This window comes from Thrips palmi, unplaced genomic scaffold (genome assembly GCF_012932325.1).
Source record: "Thrips palmi isolate BJ-2018 unplaced genomic scaffold, TpBJ-2018v1 HiC_scaffold_18, whole genome shotgun sequence".
Lineage (NCBI taxonomy): Eukaryota > Metazoa > Arthropoda > Insecta > Thysanoptera > Thripidae > Thrips > Thrips palmi.
In genome coordinates this window covers 15,794,789-15,808,980 of record NW_023144627.1, presented here as the reverse complement: position 1 = coordinate 15,808,980, position 14,192 = coordinate 15,794,789, and the positions used below count along the sequence as shown (strand labels likewise).

Genomic DNA, 14,192 nt, shown 5'->3' with positions numbered 1-14,192 from the left:
AGCAATGTGTTTGCCCGGGGCCGGGTGGTCTGAATGTGAATCTGTGTGCCACCAAAACCACCACCAAAACCACCACCACTTCCATGGGGGCGCTGTCCGCGCACGGAGCAGGCGATGACGCGTCATGTCCTGGCAGGCCGCTGACGGGGAGGATGCGAGGCGGAAGCGGACGCCCGCCGCAACTCCGGCCGCCGACGTCGCCCCGCGCCGCGCACCGATGACGCCGAGAACCTCAAGACGGCCGTGACGGAGGCCACCCTGGAGAAACCGCCGGAGGAGCGACGCCCCGCGGCGGGGCTGGGGCCGGCCTCCACCGCGGCCTCCACCCCGCGGTCCGCGTCCTTCGTCGTCGGCCACGCCAAGGGCAGCGCCAGGCTGGCGGACGACTCCTCCACGGATGAGGACGATGACGGCGGCGGTGGCGGCGGCGGAGGCGGCGGCCGCCACCACTCGGGCAGTCTGTCCGAAGGGCTGGGCGGGCTCGGCAGGGCCAGCAGTGCCAGTCCGCCGCCGCTCGGCGCGGGGATCGGCTTCCTCACGCGCACCGGGCCCGCCATGTCCTCGTCGCCGTCCCTGCTGTCCGGCATGTCCGCGCCCCCCGAGTCCACCCCCGAGCACCACGTCGCCGAGCAGGCCAACATGGGCCTGGGCATCGGCAACGGGCGCGACAAGCTGCCCCGGACGCTGTCCACCAGTGTGCTGCGCATCAAGCACCGCGCCACCTTCTGGGACCGCCTCTGGCAGGAGAAGACCAAGGTGTTCGTGTAAGTGAGCCCGGCCGCGCAGCGGATTTGACAGAGGGCCCGTGGAGGCGGTCAACATCCACGACGCGTTTTGAGCCCCGGAGTCGCTAAACGGGACTCGAACCGAGCGTGTGACCCCACCGAGGAATCCATTGGTGGGGTCACACGTTGCCGCCGGGCCTATTCGAAAAGGGTCTTCATCTCCTCCAGCGTAGTGAGGCACCTGGAATGCCATGGTCCATTCCTCACACGTGGGCCTCTCGCCCTATGGCTCGCCCTTCCCCCTCCACCGGCAGAAAGGTGTAGGGGTGCAAGGCTGCAAACGGAAAGGGCGGCTTGCACATTGATCAGTGTGGAGTGCACCCTGTACATGTCTGTCTGTCTTTCTGTCTGTCTGTCTGTCTGTCTGTCTGTCTTTCTGTCCCCGTGTGAAGCCACGGCTCTGCAAACCGCAAGCGGCGCGGACAGCGGGACACGTCCAGTCGAAACGTCGCTGTGGACACCGCGTGGACACACACGTGTTGTTTGTTTGCCTGCCTGACTGTCTGTCGGTGCAGCCTAGCCTGCCCAGCCCGCCGGAATGCGGTTGGCGGTCGCATTCGCGGCTAGACGCGCGCCGGCGTGGGTTCGAATCCCGGCTTAACTATTTCGGCTTCTGTGGCTTCACACTCGAACTCGCTGTCTCAAGACGAATACGGTAGGTCCTTTGGTCCTTCGGTCCTTCGGTCCTTCGGGGGCCGACCAGTGCGTTGAACTGTCCCTCGTCCACCGCGTCGTCGCTTCCAAAGCCAAGCCTCAAAGGGGCGCCAAGCAGCAGGAGGCCCCCGCAGCAGCGTCGTCCGCATGTCACGTCACTGGCAGAGCGCCTCGCTGCAACTGCACGCCACTTTAAATTCGGCGCGAGAAAAAAAAACTACAACAACAATAAAAACAAGGAAAAGGCACAGTAGCGTGTGATTGGCGCTCTTTTATACGACTCGGCCGCGCCTTCCTTGACCTCTGCTGACTCCGGCGTGGGTGAGGTCGTGTTGTATCGCGAAGCGCGGGGGGGGGGGGGGGGGGCACCCCAGACTAGGCCAAGTATCGCGGTCTTGGGAAAAGGCGGAGTGGCGTCGCCGAGTTGAAGCGAATGACGGCGCAGAGCCATTATTGAGGCGACAGGCAGACGGACAGACAGACGGACGACAGACAGACGGACGACAGACAGACAGACGGACGGACGGACAGACAGACAGACAGACAGACAGACAGACCGGGATTATAACGAGCGGGCGGCAGGAGGGCAGCGCCGGGTCGCGACAGGCGGCGCCAGTGAACGAGTGTGGACAGCACACAGTGCAATATTGGTGGGGTCACACGTTCGGTTCGAGTCCTTGTTAGCGACTCTGGAGCTCAAAACGCGTCTAGAGTTTTGACCGCAGCCGGCGTGCCGGTCTTCTGGCCCACTGTGCGACGGTTCATTTGTCGGCCCGCTTTTTGGAGGGTCCTCTGTGATGCTGCCCCGCCCCGCCTGACGCCCACGCCGTCTGCTGGCTGCGCTGCCGGCTGCTGGCATTGCGGTTGACACGTTTCCACACTGTATGAAAAACTGGGCGGGCGGCGCGGCGGGTCACAGACCGCCCGTTCGTCTCTTTTTGTTTGCCGCGTCTTTCAGCGCGTTCCTCGTGGCGGAATTTGAAGCGCAGTAGCAAGGGCTGCTGCAGCGCGTAAAAACTTTGCAAGTTCCGCGCATTGTTGCCAGCGGCGTTAACTTTTTGGGGCTCCGTTTCGTCTTGGCCTACACTGCGAAACGGACCCCCGACGCGCTGTGCATCGCTGGACGCTCATTCGCTCTGTCTCTCTCGCACCCGGGCGGCGTCCCGCACGCGTGCGAGAGAGACAGAAGCCGCTGGAGCAGCTGGGCGTGGGCGGACGCGGAATCGCGATCCAATGATCGGCCGCCGAATTGGAGGCAATTGCGTCTCTGTTGCTTCCTTGTAATCTGTTTTAAATTGGTTGTTATATTGGCCGCCAGCGGGGCGGTGTGGGGCGGGGCGGGGCGGGGCCACGCGGCGTGGAGCTCCCACAGGGTGGCCCGTGCGCCCCACAGCCCCACACAGCAAACACCTTCTCAAAGCGGCGGGGCCCGTGGCGGCCCGTGGCCCGGGCCGGGCGGCTGGGTGCCGTGGGTCAGTCGGTCCCTCGGCCCAGCGCGGCCCTCGGTCGATTGCGCTATGGCCCTCCCTCACAGTGGAGGAGGCCAGTCGCGACGGGCACCTTTGCTTGTCTCACAGTGGGCCAGAAGACCGGTGGAGGTGGCCAAAACTGTGGACGCGTTTTGAGCTCCAGAGTCGCTAAACAGGACTCGAACCGAACGTGTGACCCCTCCAATGGATACCTCGTTCGGAGCAATCCATTGGTGGGGTCACACGTTCGGTTCGAGTCCTGTTTAGCTACTCTGGAGCTAACGCGTCTAGAATTTTGGCCGCCTCCACCGGTCTTCCGGCCCACTGAGCGTCCGATTCGCTCGCCGCTCGACCAAGTCGCCGTGCGCTGAAGACTGATTCTGAAAGTCTCTCTCGCACACGGGACGCCTCATGAGTGCGAGAGAGACAGAGCGACGAATCAGTCTGCTGCCTCGGCCGGTGGAGTGGCACTGTCCAGTGGCACTGGCAGCGAGCGGGCGTTTCGTTGAGGAAAGGAGCAATTTCGGGAGCCCTAGTCCCGTTCGGGCCGAGCCGAGCCGAACCGAAGACTGCACGGTAGCTGTCGCCCTCACACTTCGTCTCGCCGCCACGCCACGCCACGCCACGCCACGCCGCGCCACGGCAGGCCCTGACGGTCAGGCTCTGACCCGGGCGACCCACTCAAGCGCCCTCCAGGCTTCCAGGCCTCCAGGACACCCGCCCCTTGTCCAGGACTTGTCCGGGACCACCCCCTCATTTCCGAGAGCTTCGCCCACACGGACCCTCCCGACCCACGGACGCAACGGCGGACACACTGGCAGGCAGACAGACAGACCGATGATGCATCGGAGCACAGAAATCTCGCATTACAAATGTCCGTTTCTTCGGGCATCTTCCTCCGTCCCTCTCACTCTTCCCCCTCCTCCACCCCCCTCCCCCTCTCTCTCCCTCTCTCTTGGCGCTGTTCCGCCCTCCCGCAGGACCACTCGCACCCTCCTCGGTGACAACAACCCGCTGGGAAATTAGACCGCTGCAGTCGCCGCTACACTGTCTGCTGCTGCTGCAATCACTATGTACAGCAGCTGCTACTGCCCCTGGCAAAGCCGACTCATCCCTTCCAATCCGCCCCGCCGCCCAATTAGTGCATTTCTTTTCCTTTTCCTTCTTCTTCTTCTTCTTCTTCTTCTTCTTCTTCTTCTTCTTCTTCTTCTTCTTCTTCTTCTTCTTCTTCTTCTTCTTCTTCTTCTTCCCCCTCTTCTCCTCTCTTTAATCTCTGCTCTTCATGTAAACGTGCCGTGCCCACGCCAGAGCCCCATCCTCGTGCTCCGCGTGTCGAGGAACGAAACGAAAACATAAAAAGGGCAAAGGCCCGCGCCTTTGAAAAGCGCGCCGCCGCTCTCGCGTTTTCACTCCGATATTGCCACTTGGCTTCTCTCGGCCTGGCTGGCCTGCGGGGATGAGAAATTCATCGGTGCGCGCTGTGCAGCACGTTCACTGTGCAAACTTTTTTTTTTTCATTTTTATTTTTTTTGCTTTTTTTTGTTGTTTGGTAATCTTGGGCCGTCGTTGAATAAATCCCACACACCCGCCGCGCCGGAGCCCTTCAGATTGCACGCACAGCACTGCGAAAATAACGCAGTGCTTCGCCGTCGCCGACGACGAGTGGTATTCTAACGTGTACCTGGAGGGAGGAGGAGTGGGGGAAGGGGTGGGGCTCGATAGTTAAACCGTTTACCGTGTACCCTCAATTACTTGCCCCTCCCCCCCCCTCCCGTTTTCTGTCACCGCTCCACCGTATCCTTGGGGCCCGTCGCACTGCCGGGTCTGCCTGGGCCGGGCCAGAGAGAGAGAGAGAGAGAGAGAGAGAGAGAGAGAGAGAGAGAGAGAGAGAGAGAGAGAGAGGCGTTCGTCGGGTGGCGCGCCGCACTATGGGTCAGAATCAGAAAAACCTTTGCAAAATGTCTACCATGGAAACGATTTGAGTTATCGATGTGAAATTTCAGTGAGGGGGGTTTTGAGGTGCGCTGAATCCATTTCTGGCGTCAATTTGAGTCAGTGGCGTACCCTAGACCCAGTGGCGTAGCCATGAAACACAAATTTTCAGAAATCTTTCCGAATGTTTACTTGCCGAAGTGTTTCCAGGTGCGCTGAAACCATTTCTGGCGTTATTTTGAGTCAGTGGCGTACCCTTGACTCATTGGCGTAGCAGAACAGCATGAAAAGTGGCGATACACATCGGCAACTTTAGCTTGTCCCGTACATTTAAAAATTCTCGAATTACGCCTATGTTTAACCGTTACGGGTTTTGAACCTGGGTCTGGGTCTAAATGAATGTTATTTTCGTCATTAGCAACACCAAAAACATATTAAAGAATGCAAAGATTGATTTTAAAAAAATGGTCCCCCCACCGGGATTTGAACCCGGGTCCAAACCTCTCCGATTTGCTCGAATCTAGCACCGTTGGCTTTTTCTTGTCGCCCCGATTCCAAAAATACCCCTACATGCCATTCTCGCTGCATACTGTGCCTAAATCGGGCGTAAATCCTCTTGACCCTATGTAGACCATGATGCACCTGCTGCACCAACCCCGGGGCTCGGATCGGATTTGCTGCCACGGGGCAGCTCTTAAGGGTCACCCAAGGAGGCTGCATACCAAATTTGGTGAAGATCGGACCACGGGAAGTCCCAAAACGAACGAAAAGACGAACGGACACATAGCACGCATCACACTAAATGTTTACGAATATCGCGCCTTTTGGGCCTCTCGGCGCAAATTGGCGCAAATTCCGCTTGGTGCATTCGAAAGGGGACACTTTAAGCTTTACATCGCGATAAGAATCAGGAGGTTGCAAGAGGTTGGCAAAGTTTGGCAGCCTGTTTTGTGAGAGAAATGTGTAAAAAAATAGACAAATGTGCATGGTCACTTGGTTTTGGCTCTAGCGGCAAAACTATAAACGCTACCTGAAAAATTTTGGTACCAATGGAAAGACGAGGTCTCAAACTACGGGAAACCGTGCTTGTACAATCTTCAAACGAAGTAGCGTCCCGTAGAACGACGCTGAAAGAAGGTACAATTTCTCCGCTCCGCGCTGGGTCGCGCGCCTGCTTCCAAACGGTGGCGACAAAAACGTCGAGCCTGGCGACCAGGTGGGGGATAGAGACGAAATTTTTTCGGCTTTTAGCAGCGTTGACATTCCTCTTTCACACCTACGATCTATTTTTCCACAATTCAGAACTTGACGAATCGTCATATTGCAAAGGTTTTTCCGATTCTGACCCACAGTGCGCCGGGCTGGCGGAGCGCCGTGCTGGGTAGGCAGCCCGCTCGCTGCCGTGTGGGGCGGGCCGGCCCACCCTGCCATTACCATTACCATTAAGGGCTAGACGCGCTCAGTCAGAGCGACGGAGATTTCTGGATCACCGTCAACAGCACCAACGAACACCATGTTTTTTTTTTTAAAGTTAGCCGATTTGAAAATCAGGGGCACAGAAGTTTGCTTCAGAACTCCACGCGGATTATTTTGAAATCCTTGGCCAGAGTCATTTGCTTCATTTTTCCACGTCATTTCTGGTTGTCTTGTGTTCGTCCAGGTGCCACCGCTAGCGTTGCTTAAGGAGGTCTTTCTACCCTTGCGTACAGTGCAGGGCGATGCCCAGAATCGCTTTGGACTCATTTTCCTCGTCTCTCTGTTGCAGCCATGGAGAAGACCTCATCGTCACTCCCTTCGCCCAAATCCTTGCCAGCCTTCGCAGCGTTCGGACCAACTTCCTCTGCCTCACCAATGTACCGCCCGCAAAGTAAGTGCCAGACGAGTCCTGTTCAGCGACTCTGGAGCTCAAAACGCGTCCGGGAGGTTGTCCGCCCCCACCGGTTCGGTCTTCTGGCCCACTGTGCGGGGCCTCCTCTCTGCCGCCCACCTGAAGGCGGAATGGACGCGATAAATCTCTGCGCCCCTATTGGTGGACTGCAGCCCCTATTTTTGGCCGCTCATTTGCCGCCTTGTCCGCCGGGATGGCTGAGGGATGGCGACGGAGACCGGCCGGCGGGGAACTCGCCGCTATTTCGTATTTCCAGACAAAAGTCTTAATTTTTCATTTCCGTCAAGCGGGATTGCCAAGGCGACTGGCGGGGCGGGGCGGGGCGCGCTGCTGACCTGAGGGGGCCGGAGAGAAAATTGTTTCCACCGTCGCGGTCCACAGCAAAATTAAACGGGCCCCCTTTGTTTTTGCAACGAGCAAAAAATCCACGAACTGGTGTGATTTCTTTTACGTTTATTTTGGTGTGAATACATGGCTGCCGTCCTAAGTGCCTTCCCTGCTTCCAGGTCGAGGCGGTCTTCGGGTGCGGCGGGGTCGGCCACACCCCAGCCTAGGGCCTTGCAGCCGGGAGGTAAGCGCTCTCTCTTTAAAATGCGGAGACTCCGCTCCACTGTAAAAAATTCCGTACTTTTGTACGGAAATGGTACAGAAAAATATAGTACGGAGGTACGGAAAAAAAGTACGGAACGTTCCGTAGTTGGCAAGTACGGACGGTCCGGGCAAATTATTGACCAGACATGTTCCGTACTTTTTCCGTACTTTTTTCTCACAGTGTCTCCTCGCCAGATTCATTCACATCGTCTCCCTCTTTTTTCCCTCCCGCAGATGAAGCCTACCTGAAGCTTTCAATCGAAACCATGGAGGAGTTGGATTGGTGCCTGGACCAGCTAGAAACCATTCAGACACACAGATCCGTCTCCGACATGGCTTCGCTAAAGGTGAGTGCCCTCGCCTTTTTATTCGTCGTCGCGACCCTTTTCTCCACGGTACACTGGCAAGGGAAAAAAAGAAACCTTTTCAGAGGGCAAAATGTAGAAACGGTTCCTTTTTAAAAATCCACCGCGCACGCTCACGCGTTGCTATATTCGTTTTGGGGGAAAGCGTTGTCGGCAAGGTTTAGGCGGCCATTAGTTGGCTATCTCGCCGCGTGGTGGTGAGGGCGCCACCATGGCGCCACCATGGCGCTAATGAGACTCGTATTGAGTGCGGCTCGCTGGAATGGCTTTCACCGGGGGGGGAGGGGGGGCATTGTTGTTGACCCTCAAAGGCCATGAACCCATGCATGTGACAGAGACAGAGAGAGAGAGACACCGACACAGTGAGCGAATAGCAAGAGAAGAACTAGAACTACTATATAGCACTCCTCCGCGAGCAGTATGAAAAGTTTCCCGACGGTCAGGAAGTCTATTTCTACTGTACGCGCGGACCCGCGAGTGCATGTGAGGAAGTGAGCCCTGGATATGAGGCCAGAGTCCTGTGTAACGGCTGCCCCCTGGCCGCCCCCATGCGATGCGTTCCGGACCCGCACCGCCCAGTGTACCACACAGTGCGGCACACAGTGTATCAGACAGTGTACCACACTCCCCACAGTGTACCACCCAGTGTAGACGCGATCCCACCTGGTGTGACGTTGGCTGCGCGGGGGCGGTCCGGCTCGCCTTCTCCTCCTTGACAAGGTCGACGTCCTCGACGGGAATTTTTCCCTCCTTTTCTCCTCGTCGCTAAGGGAAGGCCGCCCCCGCGGCGCGGCACCTGGATCCGCCCCCGCGGGCACGGCTTACTTCTTATTTCGCGCCGACACTTTCCAGCCGCTCGCCGCCGGTTACTGGACCCTGATGCAATTTAGCGAGCGCCCCCGGCCCGGCGGCGCAAGGCGGCGCCGCATCGTCTTAGCGCCGCCTCCGCGCAAAGGGTTTCCTTTCCTCGCGATTGCGCGCCGCGGAGCGCTGCAAAGTGGCTCACGCTCACGCTCCCTTCGGAAAGTCTTGTTTTTTCATTTTTGCACGGGTTCGTTCTTCCACCCGATGAGGCCGATGTTACGTGATAAGTGGACGCACTGCACTGCACGGGCCTGTGTGAAAATCCCGAACGCGTTTTGAGCTCCAGAGTCACTAAATGGGACTCGAACCGAACGTGTGATCCCACCAATGGATTGCTTTCCGAACGAGGAATCCATTGGTGGGGTCACACGCTCGCTTCGAGTCCTGTACAGCAACTCTGGAGCTCAAAACGCGTCTAGAGTTTTGATCGCCTGCTGCCCACTGGCGGCAGGGAGCGCCGGCAGGGTAGGCAGCGAGACGCTGGCGGCGCTCGGCCGCCGGATGGGTTGCCTGCCGCCAGGCGCTCCGCGAAGGACTCTCGCAGCGCGCTCTAGAGGGTGGGGCGTTGTGGCGGCAGCGATGGCACGGTGCTGTGCGAGTGCCTTAGTGGGAGCCACTGTAGGAGCCGGGAGCCCTAGAGGGAGCCCTAGAGACCCTTCTGAGTGCCCCAGTGGGAGCCGCTGTAGGAGCTGGGAGCCTTTAGGGAGCCCTAGAGCCCACTCAGAGCCCCATTGCGCGCCTGACGGAGGCTGTCTAGTGCTGCGCGTGGTATCGGGACTCGAACCTCGAGTGGCGCGAGGCACAGGAAAGAGGGGTGGAATCGATTTAGCCGTCCGCGCGAAGGGCTGGCGGCTGCCTGGCGGCTACCGTCCCCGCGGCTGCCCTTCCCCTCCCAGACCCCCCGGTCCTTCCTTGACACCTGCTGCAGCTGCCGCAGCTGCCGCCTCGCCTGCGCCTCGCCGAACCACTTGTTGTGTATCATTGCGGCGAGGCGCACCGCGTCGCACCGCGTCGCTCATCGGCAGGGCTGGCTCTGTCTCTCTCGCTCACCTGAGGCTCGGCCCCCGTGTGCGAGAGAGACAGAGCGACGTCCCGAGGCAGCCTGCTGGAAAACGGCGTGTGCTGCCAACGGCTGCCAACGGCTGCCAACGGCTGCCAAGCCCCCAGAGTCCCGGGCCCGTAGATTGCGTTCGGTCGGACCGCCGCGGAACGCCGGCACAGCGTGGCACGGCGTGGCACAGCGTGGCACAGCCTGGCCAGGGGGAGGGGCGCTGGGCTGGGAAGCAGATTCTCGGAAAGTCGTCGCGCGTCGAGTCCCAGCAATGTTTGATCAAACAGCTAAAGAATTCAGTCGATGGAAGTAACTTGATTTGGTTCCGAAATAATTGACTACGTCCAAGGGCGCCGGGGAAGCAGCAGGCAGCAGCCTGTCTCGCTTCTAATTGGTTCGTCTTTTTCCCTGTAATTTTGTTTTTATTTTCGCTTTTCCAGTGGGGAGGCTGCTGGAGCAGGTGAAGGTGGGGAACTAGGCGCGATGTATTCCAGGCGGCTGATTGCTCTCCGGTTCTTGTTTCGCCCTTCTCCAGGGCCTTGCTCCAGCGGCAGCAGTGGGCCCCGCGGGGCTGGAGGCGATAAAGTGTGGTTTGCCAAGACGGAAAGGGAAAGAGAGAGAGAGAGAGAGAGAGAGAGAGAGAGAGAGAGAGAGAGAGAGAGAGAGAGAGAGAGAGAGAGAGAGAGAGAAGAGGTGGAGGGCGCTGGGGGTGGGACCGCTGGGCTGAATGGGATGCTGGGCCGTGCTTGTCAGTGCGAGAATCATGCAGGCCTCCGTTACGTGACCGTTTTCTCCATCGCGGTGTGCCGGGCCCCGGGCGGCGCACTACTACACCGTAAGGACTTCACCCCGAATAACTGATAATCGGTCCAAGTGGATACCACTAGGCTAACAAGTGACAAGGTAGACCCACCATTTTTTCCCCCCGGTATGTTAGCCTGGGCATGCGCCCCGGCCGGCCCCAGCCCCAGCCGGTGCACGGATTTCTTATTGATGGTGGCAGGCCCGGCCAGACTGGCCGGCCTGGTGACACGGCACGTGCGGGCAGAGGCGGAGGCTCAGCGCGGTGACTAGACCAGGAAAGTCCCCGGGCAGCGCTCGCTCCGTCTCCCTCGCACTCGCGGGGCGCTCTGCGGGGCCCGTAGGGGTGCGAGAGAGACGGCACCATTCGGAAAGAGGCCAGGTGGCGGTCGGTTTGCATCCGCAGCCCCTCCTCGACACAGTGCCAATCTTTGGGGCGGCCTTGAGCTCGCGGCGAGACTTTCCGACACTTAGTTCACTTGCCTTTCCCGCGGAAACCACTCACGACCAAAAACAAACAAATAAAAACGAAAAACAAAATTGCGAAAGGTGTCGTCGTTGTCATCCCCCTGTCGCGTTGATGGATGCCGAGTACTCCACCACTCCGCCCTCCGGTCTGATTGTTTTCCCGGGAATATTGACTGCGACGATGATTAATACCAAGATCTCGCCGGGACGTATTGACCGCCCTTGTCGGAGGAGGGGCGGGGGAGAGAGACAGACAGACAGACAGACAGACAGAGGGGAGGGGCTCGTTTGCTCGTTTCCGGCTTCTGGTTTGGAAATCCAAAATCACGGTGTAGTTGCTAGCAGTCGGCAAAGTTGTTGTTGTCGCCGTAGTTCCCCTCCTCTCTCTTTCTCCCGCCGCTAGGATTCAATTTTTCAAAGAAAACGAACTAAAGGTGGGAGAGAGGGAAAAGATGAGCCCAGGAAGTGAATGGAGCGAAATTGGAAGCCGAGAGATTGGGAGGCGCGGAGGGGAAGTAAACCAACCCTCCGTCTGCCCCCCCCCCCCCCACTTGAGCTAACAGCCGCGCCCCGATTTGGGTTGACGAGCAGAGACACCGACGAGTGTAATTGGCCTATCCCTTCCGCGGCAATCGATCCCCTGCACAGTGGGCCAGAGGACCGGTGGGGGCAGCCGAAGTCCTAGACGCGTTTTGCACTCCAGAGTCGGTAAAACCATCTCCTGGAAAATTGACCAATGTTCCTGGAAACCTCTGGAGATTTCCCTTAGTTCCCGTCGGTACTCTTTTTGCCGTTAAGGTGCGGCCTTTTTAAGAAAAATGGTTGGCGAGCGAGTGCGTGCTGGGTGGCGCGGGCCGGCTGGAACAAACACTAGTGTACCGACACCATAAACGTCAGCGGCCCCAACGACGTGATGGAAGCTTTGCATGTTGCTCATTGGCTGCCAGAGGCCGAGGGGCCGAGGCAAGGGCCGACCCCCTCGTTGACTCGTCTCGTACTGCGCCGCTCGACACGCCTTGTGTTGCTTCTAAGTCCGCGGCATCGCCTCACCAATTGATTTGTTTGGAAGAGTCTGCGCCGGTCTATTTCTGGGTTCCCGCGGCGCCCCGCCACGCCCCACCACGCCCCGCCGCGCCCCGCCGCGACGCTGGAGGCCCCAGAGGCCCCCTAAGAATATCGTCGGATCGGGCACGCGTATAAACTGGCCGCTTTAGTATTCCCGGTAAAGTTCAAGTTTGCGCGTGCGAAAATAGTTGTAGGTTGTAGGGAACGAGGTCAGGAGCAGGGAAACGGGGTCGCAGGGTTTTAGTGAGTCTGCGAGAGGGAGAGAGAGAGAGAGAGAGAGAGAGAGAGAGAGAGAGAGAGAGAGAGTGAGTACGCGCGCGTTTCGGTCATTAGTTCGGCTGCCGCCCACGAGTAGCACCCTCTCCCCCCTCCCGCCCCCTTCCTCTTCTCTCTCTCTCTCTTTTTCGCGCGAGGACACCAGGTGCTCCGGGTGCGGGGCTACAGGTGCATCCGGAGGACGGCTCAAAACGAATCAAGTCCGCTTCTGTTGCCGCGACGAATTTCTCATGATTCGGATTCAGATTTGCGTGCCAATGGTCGCATGGTTAACCTCTTTTTTTCAACTTTTTTTTTCTGTCGGTTCGAAGTTTTGTCCATGGAGGGTTCGGACCGACGACGGGGTCGCGAATTTTTCCACGCTTAGTGGTTGGCCGGGCGGCACGCGCCGTCGACAAGTGCCGACAGCTGCTACTGTGTGTGTGTGTGTGTGTGTGTGTGTGTGAGTGTGTGTGTGGGCCACCGTCAGTATTCGCCACGTCTCGAGGTCAAACAGGGAGGGACGCGCGAAACACAGAACGGCGGGCGTTCAACTAAAATGTTGTTGTTGTTGTTGTCGTCGTTTCCGCGCGGGATGCGCGCCCCCGTCCTCTTGAGTCGTGCGAGCGCGTCCCTGCTGATTTCTCATACCGTCGTCGCTGGGCGCCTTTTATTTTCGTCGGGAACCGGTTGCGGGTTAGCGTGGTAACGCCGAGCCGCCTCAGCCGACGGGACCTAATCCCGCCCGGCCGCCAGGTGCTTATCAAAAGCCTGGCCGTGCCTCGCTGCACTTGTTGACTATACAGTCGCGCATTTCTTTTCTCCCCCTTGCCTTTTTCAGCCGAGATAAAGTCCAATGCCACCGAAAATGCGAAAATGCGCGCGGGGAACCACTCGGCGCACCTCCCTTCTTTTTACTTGCAACATGTTTCTGCTGCGTGCAATGAGCACATGTGCTTTTCGGTCACTTCCTTTTAAATGTTTCTCTCTCTCCATGCTTCTGCAGGCAGCCGACTTTTATTGCAATTCGTTGTGCTTTTTACAAGGAGCCCCACTCTATAAAACGTGCGACTGATTACGGGGTGTGCGTCAATTCAGCTGGAAGCTGCTCAAGCCGACACGCTGGCGCACTGCAGCTTTGCAACTTTTCTCGCTTACTCTCATCCGTAAAGAAGTTTCGACAGTGTCGCGTACGCGAGCCCCTCTTAGTCAGAATGGAGGGGCACTCTCCCAAATGTGCGCGGATCACAACATACACGCTCATAAACTTTCAAAACAAAAGTTCAATTTAATTTTCCCGCGCGCTGTTGGTAACCTGAATAACTAACTCCTTCTCTCTGGTCACCGGATTAGGAACCCCTATGGCTACGAGTGCGAGAGAGGGGATCAGTAATAGATCAGACGAGTAGTTCGGCGGGGGGTGACGGTGGCGGGGCGGGGTCGTTGACGGGAGGAGAGGATGGGTTGGGAGGAAGGGCGTGTGTTTGTTGGAGGGGGGCGGCCGAGATGCAGCGGGGGCGTGGCAGGCAGTGGCCCCAATTTGAGAGATGCGTAAAAGGGCCAGATGGCCCTATGCAGGTCAGCGCTAGCGTCACAGCAGCCCCCCCCCCCCCTTCCGCTCGCCGTTTCGTTGTTGTTGCGCCGTTATTGTGGCTTTGGCGCCGCACAGTGGGCCAGAAGACCGGTGGAGGCGGCTGAAATTCTAGACGCGTTTTGAGCTCCAGAGTCGCTAAGCAGGCCTCGAACCGAACGTGTGACCGCACCAATGGATTCCTCGTTCGGAGAGCAATCAATTGGTGGGGTCACACGTTCGGTTCGAGTCCCATTCAGTGACTCTGGAGCTCAAAACGCGTCTGGAGTTTCGGCCGCCTCCACCGGTCTTCTGGCCCACTGTGCGGCTGCTGCAGCTTTTGGCGCCGTTGGCACGCCCCTGGCTTGGGCTGCAACGCGATTGGTCACGCTCCGAAACTGCGCGCTGATCGTCGCGCATAAAAACCGGCGTCC

At 58.6% G+C, this 14,192-nt stretch overlaps 1 protein-coding gene across 11 annotated transcripts in view; it reads left to right on the top strand.

Moving 5' to 3' along the window:
• The window catches only part of LOC117645120 (cAMP-specific 3',5'-cyclic phosphodiesterase), a 287,146-nt gene that overhangs the window by 242,460 nt on the left and 30,494 nt on the right, over window positions 1-14,192 (top strand). For 10 of the 11 annotated variants that reach the window (XM_034385049.1, XM_034385048.1, XM_034385046.1 and 7 more), the window contains 3 exons: window positions 6,606-6,707; window positions 7,235-7,299; window positions 7,554-7,666. In XM_034385049.1, the coding sequence (XP_034240940.1) occupies window positions 6,606-6,707; window positions 7,235-7,299; window positions 7,554-7,666 (280 nt within the window). Of the gene's footprint in view, window positions 1-540; window positions 765-6,605; window positions 6,708-7,234; window positions 7,300-7,553; window positions 7,667-14,192 lie in introns of those variants that run through there. The other variant, XM_034385053.1, reaches the window with a different exon arrangement.